This window comes from Scyliorhinus canicula, chromosome 18, assembly GCF_902713615.1.
Source record: "Scyliorhinus canicula chromosome 18, sScyCan1.1, whole genome shotgun sequence".
In the NCBI taxonomy this organism is placed as follows: domain Eukaryota; kingdom Metazoa; phylum Chordata; class Chondrichthyes; order Carcharhiniformes; family Scyliorhinidae; genus Scyliorhinus; species Scyliorhinus canicula.
Window position 1 is genome coordinate 24006453 of NC_052163.1, and position 21638 is coordinate 24028090.

The 21638-nt window shown below is 41.1% G+C and overlaps 1 protein-coding gene across 1 annotated transcript in view; it reads right to left on the bottom strand.

Moving 5' to 3' along the window:
* The window catches only part of cbx2 (chromobox homolog 2 (Drosophila Pc class)), a 30238-nt gene extending 16766 nt beyond the window's left edge, over positions 1-13472 (bottom strand). The window contains exons 1-4 of the mRNA XM_038777118.1: positions 13347-13472; positions 13170-13213; positions 4633-4698; positions 3474-3543 (exon numbers count right to left, since the gene is read on the bottom strand). Coding sequence (XP_038633046.1) covers positions 3474-3543; positions 4633-4698; positions 13170-13213; positions 13347-13418 — 252 coding nt within the window. The 5' untranslated portion in view covers positions 13419-13472. The remainder of the gene's footprint in view (positions 1-3473; positions 3544-4632; positions 4699-13169; positions 13214-13346) is intronic.
* Between the last annotated feature and the right edge of the window lie 8166 nt (positions 13473-21638).

Consider the following 21638-nt stretch of genomic DNA (forward strand, 5'->3'; position numbering starts at 1 on the left):
CTCTGGGTCACTGTCTGTGTGGAGTTTGCACATTCTCCCCATGTCTGCGTGGGTTTCGCCCCCACAACCCAAGGATGTGCAAAGATTGGCCACGCTAAATTGCCCCTTAATTGGAAAAAATGAATTGGGTCATCTAAATTTATTAAAAGAAAGAAAAAAAAAATATTTTCCTTTTTTTAGCTCTGTGTCAATGATAGGAAGTCTGAATTCAAAGTTTTGTTTGATTGTGAGGGGTTTAATTTCTTCCCATTTATTTCCCTCCAGAAGGTGGAGCTGAGCTGCTATCTTGAAGCGCTGGAGTCCCATGTGGTGTAGGTACATCCACAATGAGATTAGGGAAGAGTTCCAGGATTTCCAACCAGCAACAGTGAAGACGACAGGAATGTGAGGTGGCATGGGATGCCTATGGTTTATCCGGTGAGCTATAGGCATCCTTCAAACTATGTTGGGAGCTGTGCTGAAGAACTGAGACCAGTCTCCTATCTGGTCCACCTCCACATCCATACTCATCAGTTCATCACAGCTTGCAAAGCACACTCCAACCCAGTCTGCATCCCCTGTAAAATTACACATGGGTCAGAGGTGTGTTTTGGGAATTGAAAAAGTCTGCAGATCGGGAACTCCCCCCACTGCAACCAGGGTCCAGCTGAAAATTCAGCTCCAACTCTTGAATTCTGGTGGTAGACTTTCATCATTAGGCATCAAGCATCATCTACGCAGGAAAGAGAGAGAAAAGCTGGGCAGAGGACTATTATCTTCCCAATTTCTCGACACTATCAATTGTATAAAATGGAAGAAAAATTTAATAGGCTATGTTATGGACCTCAAATCCTCCCCATCCAACTGTACCCAAAGAGTTTGACCCAGGCGATGTTTTATGTACAGGCGGTAAAGACAAAAGGGCCAGATGTTACTGGAACTGGCAGGTGACACTGTTCATTAGACTAGCCCTTGCAAGGTAAGTTTCCATGACATTTTGAAGGGCACATTGTTGTTAAAGGCCACTGAAATGGTGTGTCAGTCTCCAGGACATCTGGGAACAGTGTGAACAGGGCTAGCAACAGTACTTCTCCAATACCAATCTGATTTGAAGAATTATTAACACAGCAGAAGAGTTAAAAATAGGAAGTCTAAGTTAGAAGAGTGAACTCAAATGTCAAATTAAAGCGGGGGGAGGGGGAAAAAAAGTGGATTAAGAGAGCAGGAAGCAATTTATATATCAAATCTCTAATTAAAAGTTGAAGGAATGGGACTCCACACTAATTTTCAATGCCTCTGCAAATATGACAGTTACTATGAGTGGAATTTTACCATCCCGCCCACCGCCAGGTTTGTCTGGTCCTGCCAAGTCTATGGACGTTAGGCTGGGCCGCTAAATCTCCTGTGCCAGGCTGGGCCCATGACTTAGCATGTAGTCAAAATTGGTATCCTCGACTGAAGTGAACAAGTCCTAACTTTTTGTGGGACGTTGTCTAGTCCGTATCTCAACCTAAGCACAGGAACCTCATGCTGACCAATACGTGAACAGGTTCCCACGCAGCTTATGACAGAGTGGTGCATCTTGAACAGCAACTTCTGGATTTCCGCACTTTACCATGCGTCTGTTCTCACCAGAAGTTGTTGTTTGATTTGTGCGTAGGTTACAGTGAGCACCATTAACCTCACCTTGATTTCTTTTGGCAGTAAATTGTGGCCCATTGTGTATTTACAAACATCACCATTCCCTGAGTGCATAACTATAATTTTCCACAGAAATATATTTTCTTATATGAAATCTATCCTTGAGTTGGTATATACTGCATACAATGACATTGCTCACTTTGGCAAGATTTCTCCACTCACTAAGTGTTGAAAGTTAAAACAAAGTTGATCATGGAACATAGGGCAGCATTTCTGTTAGCTTCTTTTTTTTTTAAAAAAGAGAGCTATCCGATTTGTCCCACTCTCCTGCTCTTATCCCGCAGCCCTGCAAATGCATCCTTTACAAGCATATGTCAAATTCCCGATTGAATCTTCGCCCACCACCCTGTCTGGCAGTACATTTCAGGTCAAAGTATCTAAACTCCTCTCTGGTTCTTTTTGCAGTTATCCTAAATCTGTGACCTTTGGTACCAACCCTCTTGCCAGCTGAAACAGTTTATCCTTACTTACTCTACCAAAAGCACTCAATTTTGAACAACTCTGCTGTAACCTTTTCTGCTCTAAAAGGAGAAGGAGGTTATTGGCTCTACACTTTCTATATAACTTAAGTTCCTTATCCCGAATATCAGCTTGGTAAAAAATAATTTCTACTACTTCTCCAAGGTCTTGACATCCTTTCCAAATTGCAGTGCCCAGAATATTATTCAGCACAGGCATTTATTTTTCAAAATTTAGAGTATCCAATTATGTTTTTACTAATTGAGGGGCAATTTGTCATGGCCAATCCACTTACTATGCACATCTTTTGACCCACGCAGACACGGGGAGAATATGCAAACTCCACACAGACAGTGACCCAGGGCCGGGATCGAATCTGGGACCTCAATGCCATGAGGCAGCAGTGCCAACCACTGTGCCACCCCAGCACAGACATTTGAAGCCTAGCCAGTAATTCATAAAAGGTTTGCGAAGCTTCCTTGCTTTGGCACTGTATGCCTCAATTTATAAAGTCAAGGGTCCCATCTGCTGATTTCATTAAAGGTTTTTAAAACTTATCCTGCTACCGTCAAACATTTATGGACGTGAAACACCAGTTATCTCAGTTCCTGGACCATGCCTAAAGCTGAGTTATGCTGTTTCTGTATTATCCCTCCCAAAAAATGCATCACTTCACACTTTGCTGCAATGTGTCTGGTCATTTCACGACCAAAATAATGGAAATAAATCAACGTGAGCATTCCAAACACATCATTGGGGTTTGCTATGGTTGATCAAACAATCACAATGGAATTTGTTCTTTAAACATACATTACATTACACAAAATATCTGGACATCAAAAAGAGTTTAAAAAACTTATTCATTAGAAAGGGGCACAAATTGAGTTATACTGTCTGCTATGCAAGAGAACCTGCTTTTTAGATGAATGAGTCATTGTTATTTTCCACATGAAATGATTCCACTGAAGAGAGATGTGGCTGACTGCTAACTGAACTACCATGCAACCAACAGCAGGAGGTTCTAGTCATCCAAAATTAAAACTCTGGGGAACTAGTCATTAAATATTTATAATACTCTTTACAAATCAGGACAGGATCAAAAATTGATACTTGTTGCCGTTACACATTATTAGCACAATTAACTGATTTAACTTGTACAGTTAACTTACTTTATTAAAGTAGATTATTTGAATTTACAACACTGCTCCTCTGTGGCACTCCAGAAATAGTTTTCTTGTAATTTGACTTGAGCCAATTTAAGCGCCAGCGCTATTGAAAAAAAAATACGCTATTGACCATTGGCCTGACAACAGCAGAAGAAAAATCAATCATACCACATGTTTTCGCGGCCTGCCCCTGGGCCTCTTGCCTCGTTTCCGATTCTGCAGTTCTCTCTCTTGTTGGCTGCAACAAACAACAAAAAAAATGTTTCCATTGTTACTCCCAATGGAACCAAATATTCACGTAGCTATTAATAAATTCAAGCATGTTGCTCAAACACACAATTAAAAAGGTGCAATGAATTCCCACTCCCAGCTGCACCGTCGAGGAGCAGGGAAACCAAGTGGAGGGAAATGGAATTAAATTAAAGATTGGAAGGGGGAGTTGAGCTTTTGAGTTTCAAAGTGTTTGAGTCAACATCAGGACTGGCAAAGGTACGGGTGACCGGCTCATCCTTTTGCCTGGGGTACGGAACAAGAAACAAGGGGTAAAAGGAGAAAGAACAAGAGGACTTTTTCCAATTGCCTACAAAAATAAAGGGCAGCATGATGGTTAGCACTGCTGCCTCACAGCGGCTGGGACCCCGGTTCAATTCCAGCCTAGGGTGATGTCTATATTGAGTGCACTTTCTCCCCATGTCTGCATGGGTTTCCTCTGGGAACTCTGGTTTCCTCCCACAGACCAAAGATGCGCGGGTCAGGTGGACTGGCCATGCTAAATTGTTCCTTAGTGTCCAAAAGATTAGGTGGGGTTACTGGGATAAAGTCGAGATATGAGCCTAGGTAGGGTACTCTTTCCACAGGTCAGTGCAGACTCGATAGGCCAAAAGGCTTCCTTCTGCACTGTACAGATTCTACGATTTTAAGAAAAAAAATAATGCGGTATTCAAATATTATTTTTTTAAATAAATTTAAAGTGCCCAATTATATTTTTCCTCCCAATTAAGGGAGGGGCAATTTAGCGTGGCCAATTCACCTACCCTGCACATCTTTGGGTTGTGGGTTAGCCCTGCTGCCTCACGACGCCGAGGTCCCAAGTTCAATCCCGGCTCTGGGACACTGTCCGTGTGGAGTTTGCACATTCTCCCTGTGTTTGAGTGGGTTTCGCCCCCACAACCCAAAGATGTGCAGGCTAGGTGAATTGGCCACGCTAAATTGCCCCTCAATTGGAAAAAAATGAATTGGGTATTCTAACTTTTTTTTTTAAATTTGGGTTGTGGGGGGTGAGACCCACGCAGACACGGGGAGAATGTGGATATTCAAATATTCTTACCTCCTTTGAAAAGCTAGCAGGAGTCGTGGATCAAGGATATTTTCTTCTGGCTCCCAGCTATTATGTCTATCAAAAAACAAACAATATATTATTAACAAGGCAAAGCAAAATGTAGATGTTGTACTTTATTCTGTGGAGATGCTGAACTCATCCTGTAAACTTGATTACAGCCTACAGTTAAAATTGCCAAAGTTGTGACTGGAGTCAACATGGTAGCTCGACCATTTAAATCTTCCCGAGATGGAAATTCAAAATTACTCTCTGTGTGAATGGAAAACTTGCTGTACACACTTTTGAACTAAATCAAACTTGTCTAAACACAGACCTTGGCCAAATCCACATCACACTATTCTCCTTTTAAATATTCCTTGCTTTATTTTAATGTTAAAAAACAGAAATGTTTAATCTGTTTCATTATTGACTGACACTATTTGGAGTCTATTCCTGAAACTGAAAAATTACATTGAGCGAAGTGTCACAGCCTTTACATGGCCCATTGATACAACAGTGTCCAACAAACTAACATTTTCCTGTAAACTCAGTTTTGTTAATTAAAACGTAACCAGTACATCAAGGCCAACTAAGACTTGTATGCACCAGAAAGTTATTATTGAAAATTATCTGAAACATTACTTTCACACAAGGCATTCATCACAGGTGCTAATGAATTTTTAATTTGCCGTTCTAAATTGCCTTCTAATAATAGTGCACAAATGTTTAGTGGGTCCTCTATCCAAAATATCAATTGAAGAATTAGTCCATTTAAAGGTTTAACATAATTGTTAAAAGAGCAAACAGAAGAATATTGTAGGAAAACGTTTTTCAGCTTTTGTACACAAAAATGACCAGCAGGAATTTTATGGTTAAAAATATGCAGTGCAGCAGAATAATTCCTGCATTTATGTTGCTCACTACTCATGTTAACCCAGGTAAGTTACTACGATCAACACAAAGTGAAATCTTAATGCAGCAATGGAAGAATCTGAATGAATACTAGTGCAATCACAGTTTATAAGAAAACCGTCTTAGGTTGTGGGTAATGGCAGCACTTATTATCCCTCCCTGAATGCTTTGGAAAAAGTGCTGGTGGACCACCTTCTTGAACAGCTGCAGTCCCTGTGGCGAAGGCACTCCCTCAGCATTGTTGGGATTTGACCCAGTGACAATGAAGAAACAGCTGCACATTTCCAAGTCAAAATAGTATGTGCCTTGGAGGTGGTAGCATTCCGGTACACTACTGCCTTCGTCCTTCTGGTTGGTAGAGGTTACCTCACATAGTGCCTTTAGCATATAAAAGCATCCCTTGGCAGTTCACAGAAGGGCAAAAAAATTACAGCTGAACCAAGAAGAGATTATGAAGGGTAGGGAGACCGAAAGATTGTTCAAAAAGATGGGTTTTAACTGGAGTCTTCCTGGAGAGAAATGGAGAGGATGAAAGCTTTAGGGAGAGAATGCCAGGATGTGGGGCACAAGGGCCATTGGCACAACCACCAATGAAGGGATAAAATAGAAGCTAAAGTCGAAGCTAAAGTCAGAAGAATGGAGACTCCTGAGGAGCTATGGCACCGAGCTTTTGGATAAAGGGGGACAGAGCCATGGGAAGATTTAAAGGCAGGGATGATAATCTTAAAATATGGAATTGTAGATTTGGGATCCCGTGTACATCAATAAGGATGGGCAATGGGTAAACAATGGGGGAAATATGATATGTGCTGCACCAGGTGATACGGAGGAGATTGGCTAGGGAGGCATAGAATAGTCAAGTCTGGAGGTGACGGAGGAAGGAATGGTTTTGACATCACACGGGTGTCAGCATAAACGATATGACAAAGTGCAAATAGGCAATTTTCATAATGTAGAGATTCAGAAGCTTAGCTAGGATCAAATACGATATGAAGGCTGTGGACATCAGTCGTCAAGCTTGCAGAATTAATGAAAGTTTAATATTGAGATTTTCAGGACATTTGATTAATTCCAGATTCTGGTCAAAGAAAACTGAAATATACACATAATGCAGATTTTAAATAAGTTAACTTTAAAGCAAAAAGACACTTCATATTGAATGGCACTCATTTCTCAGACTGAGAACTTTTATGCTATTTCAAACATTAGTAAGTAAAGTCCCAGATGGCCACTGGCTGCTTTCCCCTTTGAGGGGGAGAGGTGCCTGGTGGTTGAGAAGGCCTTCATGAATAGCCTCAGCTGCTGCAGGAATTGAACCTGCTCTGCTGGCCTCACTGTGCATCTCGAACCAGCTGTCCAGCCAACTGGGCTAAACAGGCTCCTAAACACGACAACAGTGACTACAGCTCGAAATGTATTTTGAATGCTTCGTGACATTGAGGTTGTAAAACGTGCAATACAAATGCAAGAGGGGCAGCACGGTGGCCTAGTGGTTAGCACATCTGCCTCACGGCGCTGAGGTCCCAGGTTCAACCCCGGCTCTGGGTCACTGTCCGTGTGGAGTTTGCACATTCTCCCCGTGTCAGCGTGGGTTTCGCCCCCCACAACCTAAAAATGTGCAGAGTAGGTGGATTGGCCACACTAAATTGCCCCCTTAATTGGAAAAAATAATTGGATAATCTAAATTTATTTTTAAAAAAATACAAATGCAAGACTTTCTTTCCTTCTGTTGTGAAAAGAATGCAGTTTGGGAAAAAAAACTGGAAAATGCAGAAAGCTTGAATATGAAAAATTAAAGATTAACCAATAATGATTGGCACAGATGCACTGGAAAATAAAGATGCCTCAATATGATTTACCATTTATATTGCAATGTTAAATCTATGAATTATACGTACAGGTTTACTGAGAAAGCACTCTTATTTACAATCACTTTAAAATATCTTAATGGAATGCAACATCATTCTGCTGCCTGCTCTTTAAATAAACTACAGGCACTAGGACCTTGGGGTTATTCTTCGCATCCATTACAATTGCCCAACTGAAACCTCTGTTTTTTTCCCCTGCAGAGCTATACCAGCAACTATTTAGAGATGCGGTAAGCCAGGCAGGCCTGATGAGGTGACTGCTTTAGTGTGTGTGGGGGGAAAATTGGTTTTCTTTCCTGCTTTGTTGGAATGGAATGAAAGGTGAAGAAGGAGGCTTCAGGAATATGCAACAAAGTAACCTTCAGCACTGCACCAGTCTGGGTAAGGAAAAAAAACAGCAGATTAAAGCTGGAGCGAAGGTTGAGTGTCAGAGAGTTAGGAAGCAGAAACAAGCAAGCCAGTGAAACAGAATAGAAAATAAGGAAGCTAGAACAAAAGCAAAAAGAGGAAGAACAACTAGGGCAAAGTGACAAGAAAAGCAAATGGAATGAGAATGAAAAGGTTAAAAAATATATAAAGAAAAATTATAACTTAAAAATGTAGATGCACTCATGTATTTCTCTACCATAATGATTTAGAAAATATACATAATTGCACTGTGCAGTTTACTTTCCCAGGTGTCAGCACTCAAAAATTATTCTCAGATAGGTACAAGAGAACAAACAGGCTGAGGTGACCTGCCTATCAATTGTACACTGATGGCACAAGCAACGTCCAAACTTGCTGAGAGGAGAAACACAAACAGGCAAACCTATTGTGGCACATGAAAGTTTTATCATTGTAAAGTTGTTTGTAACCACCTTTCATTTCCCAAAGCACTTCACAGCCAATCAATTACTTCTGCAGGGTTGTCAGTATTGACAAACACACATCATTTTGCACACAAGGTCTTATAAATAGCACCAGGCGATTTGTTTTGAAGGCACTGGCTAAGGGATGAAGCGCTGGGAGAATTCCACTGTTCTTTTTCAAATAATTCTGTGGGATATTTCTGCCTCCACCTTTTCAAGCCTCTGGTTATCGTCTGATCCCAAAAACAAACAAAATCCTCAAAATTCAGCAGTGCACTTAAACCAAAAACAGTGTGCGTACAAGCCTGTTGTTTGGACTCTTGTTCACCTAAAAATGGAATTTATGTGGGCTGCAGCACCTATTCATAATGATGTTCAGTCGATTCCATAGGGGCCAATATTCTGGACTTCCCTCTATTACACTTTCTTGTACCTGGGAATGCATGCAGACTTTCTGTGGTATCTACTCAAAAGGATAACAAGTTTCTGAAACTTTTTTCAAACCATGGATGCAGTACAACGCTGGCTTGCGTTGGCCTCGAAGGTAGCGGAACTGGTGAACAAGAGAAATGGGTAATAAAAACAAAATGCTGGAAATGTGCATCAGGTCTGGCAGCATCTGTGGAGAAAGAAACAGAAGGCTGGGATTTTCTGGTCCTGCCAAAAGTCAACAGAACTTTGGCTTGTCCACCAAATTTTCCATCCTGCCTGCAATGATTCCCAACAGAGGCAGAACCAGAAATTCCTGCCCAGAGTTAGCATTTCAGGTCATGACCTTTCATCATGGGGTTCCGATGAATGATCATGACTGGAAACATTAAGGGTTTCTCTCAACATGGATGCCACCAGACCAGCTGAGGATCTCCAGCATTTTCTGATTTTAGTTCAGATTTCAAACATGTGATATTTTTCTTTTAGAGCAAAGAAAGGTGTATGTGATCAACTGCAAGATGATCCTCTCCTTGTAATAATAGTCATCTTTTGTCACAAGTAGGCTTACATTATCACTGCAATGAAGTTATTGTGAAAAGCCCCTAGTCGCCACATTCCAGCGCCTGCTTGGGTACACAGAGGGAGGAATTCAGAATGTTCAAATTACCGAACAGCACATCTTTCGGGACTTGTGGGAGGAAACCGGAGCACCCGGAGGAAACCCATGCCAACACAGGTAGAACGTACAGACTCTGCACAGTGACCCAAGCCGGGAATTGAACCTGGGACCCTGACACTGTGAAGCAACAGTGCTAACCACTGTGCTACCGTGCTGCCCAGGGTAGATGACTTAACCAAGAAAAGGAAAACTTCTGAAGTGTACAGGAAAAGGGTAGGGCAATCAGACTCTCAGATCTCCAAAGGTGCATTTGGCCTGTTTCTGCTGCAACTTCATATGAATAACTTCACCATGTAAATACAACACCATTCAATGTACTTTCATAATATGGGCAAACAACACGACAGTCAACATCCAAGTGCACTTTTTCTGGCTAGTAGCAAAAAGTGAAGAACTTGGATTACTCCACAACCTCCCACAATAAGTACATAGATAGATAGAACAGTACAGCACAGAACAGGCCCTTCGGCCCTCGATGTTGTGCCGAGCAATGATCACCCTACTCAAACCCACGTATCCACCCTATACCCGTAACCCAACAACCCCCCCCCCCCCTTAACCTTACTTATTTAGGATACTACGGGCAATTTAGCATGGCCAATCCACCTAACCCGCACATCTTTGGACTGTGGGAGGAAACCGGAGCACCCGGAGGAAACCCACGCACACACGGGGAGGACGTGCAGACTCCACACAGACAGTGACCCAGCCGGGAATCGAACCTGGGACCCTGGAGCTGTGAAGCATTTATGTGAATTATGTGGATTCAATAAGTATGTGGATTAGTACAGCTGTGTGTTCTCTCTCTCTCTTTCCATGTATCATCCTCATGGTCCAAGTGTTGCTAATCATAGTTTATGCCATGAAGTCACAATGGAGCATGGCAAAGTTGTGGGCCCCTGGAATGACCTCAGCTTTAGTGGGAACCCACACTGTTGCCATTATTCTTCACCACATTCTGGTCAACTACTGCCTCGTGGTATTGCTCAACCAGACCGATTGGTGCACGGTTTCTGTTCAAAGAATTAAGAATACCTAACAATTCCTGAATAATTTTTTCTTAAAGATCTTTGCACTTCCCTCGAAGATTAAAATTCAATTTTTGTCATTATCTGAAGTGTCTGTTAGGCCCTTTCGCATGACATGTCTAATGAGGACTTACAATATAAATAGCTCGTGACTCATCAGGCCCCAATTTGGCAGTGAGCCCTGACAATCAACTGTCAATGTATCAATCTGCCTTCAATTCCCTATATTTTTAAAACAGCCAAACCAAGCACAATAGCAACCGCATTGCACAGCTCAAATGAAGGAAGCACTGAACTATGGTTTCACTGGCATATGCAAGTATCATAGATCTCCTAGTCACAGGAGCAGTTTAAGTAAAAATACAATTCTTATCACAAAACATAAAAAAAACTTGTGAATAGTATGTTTTTAAAAAAAAAAAATTTAGAGTACCAATTCATTCTTTCCAATTAAGGGGTAATTTAATGCAGTCAATCCACCTAGCCTGCACATCTTTGGGTTGTGGGGGCAAAACCCACGCAAACACAGGGAGAATGTGCAACCTCCACACGGACAGTGACCCAGAGCCAGATCGAACCTGGGACCTCGGCGCCGTGAGGCAGCGGTGCTAATCACTGCGCCACCATGCAGTCCCTTGTGAATAGTATGTTAAATATCAGTTTGGTAATGCACCCATGCTATTAAGGACATTATAACAGAGGAGTGTAAGGAACTAATTTATGCTCTCCCCCCCCGGCAACAAAGACATATATTTGGAAAGTCACAGTAGAGGGTGAATATTTTATTTGAATTGTAGTGCATAGTTAATGCAATTTTTTTAAATTGCAGTTGTGCACCACTGTTATAATTTGTTTGTTCAGGTTCCTTGCACAATAACGTAATCCTAAAATATTTTGAATTTGGTTGGGGAAGTGAGGAAAGAATAGATCATGTTGCATTTTTGTTCAATGCTGAACAAATTAAAGGTCCGTTAGGTTTTTGTCAACCAGTTCCTACCTCAAGATTACTAAAACTAATAGAATGGATTGCAAATGTGCCATTTAATTATGTTTCAAGGCTTTTAAATAGTTGTACTGTAAAATCTCACAACTTCAAAGAAAGACACAGCCCCAAAGCAAATACCTTCAAAAAACTTTCCACAATGTAGGGTTTTAAGTGACTTCTCACTCAAAAACAAGATTTGCTAAGCAGAAGCGACTGAGCCTAACACGAATAAAGTGTCTCTATGGTTTAGATAGTGAACTGATCATTTGAGCGGGAAAGGAATGTAAAAGGCCACAAAGGATTATGCACAGCTAGGAAAAGAGCAAAGAAATATACTGCAAGGAATTGGAGATGAGGGGATAATGTTTCTTGCAGATTGGTAAGTGGCTTGTAGAAAGTAGCCCCAGGTTAGTTGGTAAGTGGAATGTTTCAGCCATGATTCTGTATCTGTTGCATCTTAAAGCTGAAAGTCTTGTCCTTGCAACAAAAATACAATGATTTGCACTAGTTCTAAAACTAAGCTATTATTATTCAGTTTGGTTTAGATGGTTAAAGAGCATTCTCGTGCACTCAGTCGCAGAAAGACCTAGGCTCTTGTGCCTTCAATACCACTTCCCAACTCCATTTCTCTCTCCTCTAACATGATTTTACTTCTGAGCCCCCCCCCAACTTCGCCATCAAGCAAAAAGATGGCAAACCAAGTATGTTACAGTTTGCAAAAGCTCAAGCCAAAATATATTGTTTTCTTTCTCTTACAGCACATAAAAACTAAACTCCAGTAGCTCACATAAAACAGAATAAGGATTATATCATGTCTTGGTTTAAATACAGAAAAACAGATGCACTTTTAGGGGGGAGGGGTGCGCAGATGGAGTATGTAAACTGTGGAATTGGAACAGCTTGTTATTGTGAAACCACCTGATTATATCAAAACAAAAGCAGATTAGCATGCTATCTACTTGGTCTTCTTTTTAAAAGTAGTTATGACACCCAAAGAGAGGTGTGCACAATCACAATGCATTTTAGAAAACTACAATCTTAAAACAAATATAGGAACTGAATGAAGGTAAATATTAAGCTATTAAGATGCAACAAAACACAGCATGTTTAGTTTTATATCCTAAACAAACAAAAAAAATCTACTTCGTTTGGACAATAACGAATATTCAGAAACCATAAAACCCACAATCCCTAAATGTTAGAATCTAAAACAATTACTGTCTTCATTTTGCAAATGTCACATAACCACAAACATCTTTGGAAATATGTAAATATATTGCTCTGAAGTGTTTAAAGAAAACATGCATCGAGAGATGAAAAAAATAAGGGAAACGTTACAAAATATTTAAAGCATTTTTACAAATAAAAAAGGTATTACCAATCAACAAAAAAAATCAGAATGTAAGCAGAAAAACAAATTGAAAAAGTTACAAAACGAAGTTTTAAATACCAGAGCAAGATATGGCAAGAGAATAATGTATTAGAGGGAATTAGCTCACTTAAAGGATTCCAGAGATGTTAAACAAAAGATAAAACAAATCAACAATTAAAGATCAAAAGGTGGAAAGAGAGCAAAATAGGTGTAATTATAGGGTTGTAAATAAAACAAATATGGGGAAAGAGAACACACAGCACGTTTATTTTTAAATGGAAGTGACGAGAAGAAATAAGATGCAGGGGGAAAAGGGGGGGGGGGGAAACAAAGGAGGAAGCTCGGAGGCCAGCTCGTTGCTGGAGTTGGGAGCACGCTGCTGCTGCTGTTGCTGTATTGTTAAACCTGATGCCACTCACTTGGAGGACCATCCTCTCCACTTCACCAAGTACTCCAGCTTCCCCTGCGCAAAAAAAACAAACAACAATAAATCAGTCTTCACCCCCGAATGAAAAGCCGCTGCCTCCTCGTCAGCCCAGGTTGGCAAAAAGTGCAATTTTCAAATCCCCCCCTTCCCCCGGGGTCCCCGCACCAACCTTTCTCAGTCTTTTCCTCAGAATGCATTCCGCAGCGAAAACTTGCTCTCCAACAGCGCTCAGCTCCTCCATCCCCGCGCCGCTTCGCTTCGCTCCACTTTGTGTCCTCCTCCTCCTCCCCCCCCGGGCGGGCCGTCACTCCGGCCGCGAGCGGTGACGTCACCCACAGCACCCACTGACCAATCGGCTTTCGCCTAGTCTGACCGTTGCTAGGCACGGGTCAGCGGTTGCCAAGCGAATAGAGAACGTTCGGTATCGAGTCATCGGATTAACCCTCTCGGCGCCGCCAGCTCTGCCATCAATCAAGGGCCAGCAGACAAAGGATTTAAAAAAAGGAACCCCCCGCCCGCACTCAACACTAACAGTACAACTTCCAAAGGCACACCGTTAGCGTGGCTTTAAAGCCCTTCTGCATCCTAAATACAGCCAAGTGTCTCAGTGCGGGTGCTTTCCCAAAGACTCATTCAACTTATTTCACTTTAGCCCAAGGGACACAAAAAACATCCCTTAACATTGACAGCCCCGTCAAATCATTCTCACTTGCAACGAAGACCTTTTGCTCCAGTTAAAATCAAATCTAGTCATTAGTTTATTGTGTTCTTTGAATAAGTGTGCAACTTGTCTCCATCGTTTTTAAATGTGGGGTCTTGCTCATAAAGTTCGAGTCCGTGAGGGTTTTCCCCCTTCAAAAGATGCAGTAAGCAGTTGTTGAAAAGATTTTACCAACTGCGGCAAGAGGTTTCTCAGTCACCGGGGTTATCTAATATTGTTGATGCACATGCTTTATTTGCTCATGTAGAAGTTTGCCCAACATAATCGTCAAAAGGCTGTATTGTTAGCAAGCACAGTTAGAACAAAGAAATTCTGGTATTGAGCTGCTTTGCCGCTTTGCAGCAGGTGGCCGATTCCTTTCTTTGGCAATGTTCATTGATAAAGTTGGTCTTAAGTTTATTTTTTCGCACAGCCACCAAAAGTTTAAAGTCTTCAAAAATGTCGCACAATTTCCCGACCAAGGGAGTCTCAGTGAGGTCTGCTACCAAGTTCGCACCGATTTGCGGTGACAGTCTACTGATATTCATTGCCGAGGACAGTGAATGTTGTAACTGCCTTTAACATGAATGCCACAGGTATCGTTGAGGAATCAAAGGGGACATATCAAGAATGGTCTTGTTTCGCTTTTTGACAATGACTCTTCATTTGCTGCACAGTTATATGATGACTGAAGACAACATAAATTAAAGTTAATTTTATTCGGTTATGCAATGCTGGTTTTGTGTATTTGCAATGTATGTGACTTTGTGCAAAACTGAGGGAATGCTGCATTTTTGGAGGTGCTATCGTGTGGATGATACATCGAACAAGATTGCTTCCTTTCATCTCCCCAAGATGGCCAGCATTCACCCCCCTCAAATCTTCTGCCACTGAAATTTATGGGCATGCCTTTGTCACCTCCAAGCTTAATCACTCCAATGTTCCCCCTTATTGTTCTCTTATCCTTCATTAATTTCAATTATTTCAAATCTATGCTGCACACATTCTCTCTTGCAATAAGTCACGCTTACCAATCAACTGTCTCCACCCTGGCCATTACCTCTAACACACTTTTGGCATTGCATTACATTCAAAAAATGTATCCTTCCCTTTAAATAGATTGCATTGCATCTCCTCCTTAATATCCCATTCCACAAACTCCAGGATTGTGTTACAGGGAGATGCAAAGATGCAAACATTAAAGAGTAGTTTAAAGGGACTTTAATTACCCAAATGTAAACTGGGACAGTGGTAGTGTAAAGGTCAGAGAAGAGCAAAAGTTCCTAGATTGTATTCTGGAAAATTTTCTACAGCAGCTATGTGTCCACTCCAGCAAGAAATGATGCACTGCTGGACCTGGTTCATAGAAATGAGGTGGACCAAATAGATCAAGTGTCAGTACGGGAACATTGAGGAGACAGGGACAGAGAGGTTTAGGATGATGATAAAAAAAATAGGCAATACAGAGTAAAAATAATTAATTGGGGGAGAGCCGACTTCAAAGGAGCAAGAACGGAACTGAACCAGTTAGACTGGAACGGAAGGTTGAGCGAGGTGTGTGTGGGGGGGTGGGGGTGGGGGGGGGGGGGGGGGGGACGGTAGCTGAACAATGGGCCACCTTCAAACAGAAATGGTCCAGACACAGTCAAGGTATATTCCCTTCAAAGATAAATGGAGGGTAAACAAATCCAGAGCTTTCTGGATGAAAAAATTAAGACAAGGAAGAAAAAGTCTACTTATGATAGGTGTAAAATAGAAAATACAGTTGAACCAAGGGAAATGCAGGAGGTTCAGAGTGGTGGTGAAAAAGCACATTAGAGAAACGAGGAAGGATTATGAGAAAAGACTGGCAGTCAACACAAAGATGAATCCCAAAGTCTTCTATTGGCACATAAATAATAAAAGAGTGGTAAAATGAAGATTAGAACCTATAAGAATCTAAATCGAAATTTACACATGGAGGCAGTGGGCAGTGGCTCAGGCATTAAATGAATACTTTGCATCCATCTTTACCAAGGAGGTGGATGCTACCCATGACATGGTAACAGATGAGGAAATTCTCTCCCTAAAAATGTTCAAAATTGATAAGAAGGAAGTGTTAAATAGACTGTCAATACTGAAAGTTCACAAGGCACCGGGACTGGATAAGATGCATCCAAGGATATTGAAGGGAATGAGAAGGGAAATTGCAGGGGTGCTGGCCAGAATCTTCAAGTCTTCTCTGGACTCAGGGAAGGTGCCAGAGGACTGAAGAGTTGCAAACCTTATACCCTTCTTCAAAAAAGCTGTAAAGAAAGTCCCAGCAATTACAGACCAGTCAGTTTAGTATCAGTGGTGGGTAAGCTTCTAGAAACAATTATTTAGGATAGAATTAGTAGTCACATGGAAAAATGTGGATTGATTAGGAAGAGCCAGCATGGATTTCTAAAGGAGAAATCGTGAACTTGCTGGTGTTTTTTGATGAGGGACAGAAAACATAGATATGGGTAATGCCGTCGATGTGGTATACAGGTGTTTTCAAACTGCATTTCATTCAGTGCCACATGACAGACTTGTGAGAACAGTTATAGCTCATGAGCAAAAGGGACAGTAGCAATGAGGACACAAAATTGGCTGAATAATAGGGAGCAGAGAGTAATGGTCAATGGATATTTTTCAGGCTGGAGGAAGGTTTGTAGTGGTGCTCCCTGGGGGTTAGGATTGTGACCCTTGTTTTTCCTGAAATATTAATAATCTAGATCTTGGTGTGCAGGGGACAATTTAAAATGTTGCAGTTGACACACAATTTGGAAGTATTGTAAATGGTGGAGAGGACAGTGGACATGGACAAGTTGGTGGAGTGGGCAGATAGATGGCAGATGAAGTTTTTAAAAATAAATTTAGAGTACCAAATTCATTTTTCCAATTAAGGGGCAATTTAGCATGGCCAATCCACCTAACCAGCACTTCTTTGGGTTGTGGGGGTGAAACCCATGCAAACATGGGGAGAATGTGCAAACTCCACGCAGACAGTGACCCAGAGCCAGGTTCGAACCTGGGACCTTGGCGCCTTGAGGCAACAGAGCTAACCCCTGCGCTACCATGCTGCCCTGGCAGATGAAGTTTAACGCAGAGAAGTGTGCGGCGATCCATTTTAGTAGGAAGAACACGAAGAAACAATATAAAATGAGGGACAAAAATTCTTTAAAACTGCAGAAGCAGAGAGATGGGTGTACATGTGCATAGATCATTGAAGGTGGCAAGAAAGGCGGAGAGACCAGTTAATAAAGCATATAATATTCTGGGCTTTATTAATAGGTGCATAGAGTACAAGAGCAAGGATGTTATGCTGAACTTATACAAGATACTAGTTAGACCTTAGACTGTCAGTACTGTAAGTTAACAAGGCACTGGGGCTGGATCAGATGCAACCAGATATATTGAAGGAAGTGATTTCAGTTCTGGGTACCACACTATAGGAAGGATGTGAAGGCATTAGAACATAGAACATAGAACAGTACAGCACAGAACAGGCCCTTCGGCCCTCAATGTTGTGCCGAGCCATGATCACCCTACTCAAACCCACGTATCCACCCTATACCCATAACCCAACAACCCCCTCCCCCTGAACCTTACTTTTATTAGGACACTACGGGCAATTTAGCATGGCCAATCCACCTAACCCGCACATCTTTGGACTGTGGGAGGAAACCGGAGCACCCGGAGGAAACCCACGCACACAGGGGGAGGACGTGCAGACTCCACACAGACAGTGACCCAGACGGGAATCGAACCTGAGACCTTGGAGCTGTGAAGCATTTATGCTAACCACCATGCTACCCTGCTGCCCCAAAGCTGCATTGGAGAGAGTGCAGGAGGTTTACAAGAATGGTTCCAGGAATGAGAAACGTCAGTTATGAGGATAATTTGGAGAGGTTGTGACTGTTCTCCTCAGAGAGAAGGAGATTTGATAGAGATGTTCAAAATCATCAGGGGGATGGACAGAGTAAGACAGGGAGAAACTGTTCCCACTAATAGAAGGGTCAAGAACGAAAGAGCACAGATGTAAAATGATTTGCAAAAGAAACAAGTGTGATGTGAGAACACATTTTTCACACAATGAATGGTTTGGATCTGGAATGCACTGCCTGGGAGTGTGCTGGAGGCAGGTTCGATCGAGACATTCAAGAGGACATTAGATGATGATTTGAATAAAACAATGTTCAGGGATATGGGAAAAAGGCAGGGGAATAGCACTAAGCCATGATGCTCGTTTGGAGAGCCGGTGCAGACACAATGGGCCGAATGGCTTCCTTCTGCACCGTAACAATTCTGTAATTCTGTGTATCTTGCCATCCTTGGTCATTGACCTTTTAGTCACAATGCACATACGCTACAGAACTGCCTTGCTAAAAATTTCTGTTTCTCCATCTCTCAACCGTTGAAAACTTTCTCAAGTCCATTTCTTCAACCAAGATTTTGGTGTCCCCTTCCATTATCTTCCTTCCTGGGTCCAGCACCTTTTGGTTGCATCTATTTGTGATGTGTATATTTTTCATATATACAGTCACAAATGCTATGGAAATTCGGGTTGCTTTTTTGTATCTCTGATGGACCTGCACTGGCACCAGGTTTTTCCATTGCTTTGGTTGCTGCAGGCTCATTGTTTTAGTGGCAATGGTTATTTCCATTTTTGTGCAGAATTGCTACTGATAAAAGTTGCAACTGACTTCAACTACTTTGTCCCACACAATGTTTTACTTCAGCCATAGGTGGAGGGGATCTCCTCATGATGCTCACTGATCTGCATTTGCACATAAATATGATCACAGTTAGAAGTATTACAACACAGGTTAAAGTCCAACATGTTTGTTTCAAGCACTAGCTTTCGGAGCACTGCTCCTTCCTCACCTGAGGAAGGAGCAGTGCTCCAAAAGCTAGTGTTTGAAACAAACATGTTGGACTTTAACCTGGTGCTGTAAGACTTCTTACTGTGCTCACCCCAGTCCAAAGCCGGCATCTCCACATCATTATAAATATGATGATTTGAGATCTCGGAATCTCTCTGTTTTGGTTACTTATTGCTGTTCCCCAATTGCAACTTGGAAATTTAGTCCTCAAAGATTCCAGAGCAGCAGTGAGAACATTCATGGTAACAAAAAAGTATTCTGTGGTCTGCTTAAGGGGCTTTTCACAGTAACCTCATTGCAGTGTTAATGTAAGCCTACTTGTGACAATAAAGATTATTATGAAGTGAAGTCTACAATGCAGATTGCACTAATAATGCAACATGCTCACCAGCAGTTTGCAATGATGATAAACCGGTGTTGCATGACATGACTCATATGGGAGGTTGCAAAGCATGAACTCCTCCCACTAGCTAGACACCTTTCAATGCAAAGTACACAGAGGTAAGTGCTGCTCCTGAAATAACTTGTGTGTTGTTGAAACTAAACTGCCAGGATGAATTTCTCTTAAAACCCAGTATACTGGACCTTCCTGGGTACCAGGTAGTTCTGAGCAACCATTATATCTGCTAACTCTTGTCGACTATGGATAAATAAGCTTTTACCCATACTATACTTCCTTGTCCTTAATGCTGTGCCACTCCTATAGAATATATGTATGCAAATGTGGTTGGTTTCAATGAGGGTGGTGGTGGATACTAAGGTATGTGATGCTGATTGGGTGTGACTGAAGGCCAATTGCAGTCTTCTTGTGCTCTGAAGAATGTCAATGGTACATTATAGAGTTGTGGATTCTCAGTCATTGAACATTTCCAAGACAAAGATCAATCAATAAGTTTTGAGTACTCAGGGAATTAAGGGATGGGGACAGTGTGGGAGGGCGGAATTGAGGGAGGGTTCAGCTGTAATTGTATTATCGCAGATTAGACGCGAAGAGCCGAATATCTTATTCCTGCTCCTATTCTTGTGTTCTTATGCTATGTGCATTAATTTGGAAATTGTAATGTAATTTATTTTCTATCAATATGTGCTTCTGGACTGGCTCCTTGGAAATTTGATTTATCCAATGTTAATATGGCATAAGGCAATAGTTCTACACTCTCCTCTATTCAGTGTTGTTGCAGCATCTTTCAAACTCCCCACCTTAAATAAACCAGTAATAAGAAGTAAGTTTTATACAATGGAATCTAACCCCTTCCATGCTGTGCTTCCCGCTGTCATGTCTGAGTTTCACCTTTAAACGCTGAGAGAAGTGGAAATTTAGACAATTTGACCCATGGAAAATCCTAACCTCCTCTTTCCCATTATGACATTAACCATCTATGCATGATTCAACTGATCTTTTCATTTGGTACCTTAGATAGCATTTTCTGGTGTCAGGGCAGCACTTTTAATAACTGGTAGCTTTCTTTACTTTGGTCTATGTATTCATATATATGTAGATATCCCTGATTCCCACTTCTACTTTGGTGGAAGCTCCAGTGTAAACAGAATGCGGAGTGAAGAGAACTATAGTGGAAATTACAGTAATGTTGACTTCTTACCTTTATGTACTTCTTAAAAATGTGCAATCCTCTAAATGCTTGAGATCAAGCGCACTTTGCCAGTGACATATTGCTATGCTTGCTGTCTCCTTAGCAAACTTGGGAGCTATCATGTCGTTGTTTTCAATATGCTTGTGTTACTCCAGTACAGAAATTAACAGCATTTGCCAGGCTTTGCTGTTAATCAGCCTCATATCAATGGTAATTTACGCCTAAATTGAATATGCCATAGGCTGGATTAATATACTTCTTAATATTTATATCTGTTAATTGAAACATTAGCTACTTGAAAAACATTTGCCATGATTGGCTGTTAGATTTTCATTGTGACTAACAAAATCTCTTAGACATTGTAGAAACTGTTCCCTCAAGTTCATTCCTACTTTCTTAATTATGTTGAAACATGGGCATTTCTCCAAGTTTTAATTAGAAGATGAATATCAGGCTTTTTATTCCTTAACACTATCACACTACTGAACCTTGGCTTATCTGAAACCACAGGCATTTTTAAAATTCTATTTCAGATTTTTGATGTAAATGTTATTTTGGATCTATTTATGGGATATTTTTGTCAGATTATCAGGAATGTTTTGATGCTATATTGTGGCAACATATATAAGTGCTAGTTATAGTGATAATAAATGTTACAACCTGTCTGAAACAGAGGGCTGTTGACTAATAAAAACCACAGGCAGCCAAATTCTTTTTTCATTCCCATGAAAAATATGGTGTAATAATCGTTATTGCCATTACTTTAATATGGGAATTCAAGGAATGCAGCCTATGTAACACATGAATGTCTCACTGCCTCATCCAATTAGATCTGCTAATTGATAATCATAGCATTCTTTTTCTAAACCAAATATAATCTACATTTTCATGTCCGGATTTACTAGTTTAGCTATTAGTTTTTCTATTGTAAATGGCAGTGGGTAAAGTAGAATTTGTTCTTATAGAGTATCATATTGCAGAATGTGATTTAATTTGGTCTCATACACCCAAATACCAGCCCGCATCTTACATTAGAAAATATTAAACAATCGTTTTAATTTGGGTCACGATTCAGACGAGTAGTAAATCTCCATGATGTTTTCGATATGAGGCACAGAAAACTTTTATTTCTTAGTCACATTTTAGTATGAGTATCCCATCCACATGACGTACACAATTTCTAATTTGAGTTCCAGGGCCTACTAAAAGTAGGAATGCATCTCTTAAAGCAAGGTTACGTTCTTTGCTTGGATTTTTAATTGGACAACTCTTTGAACACA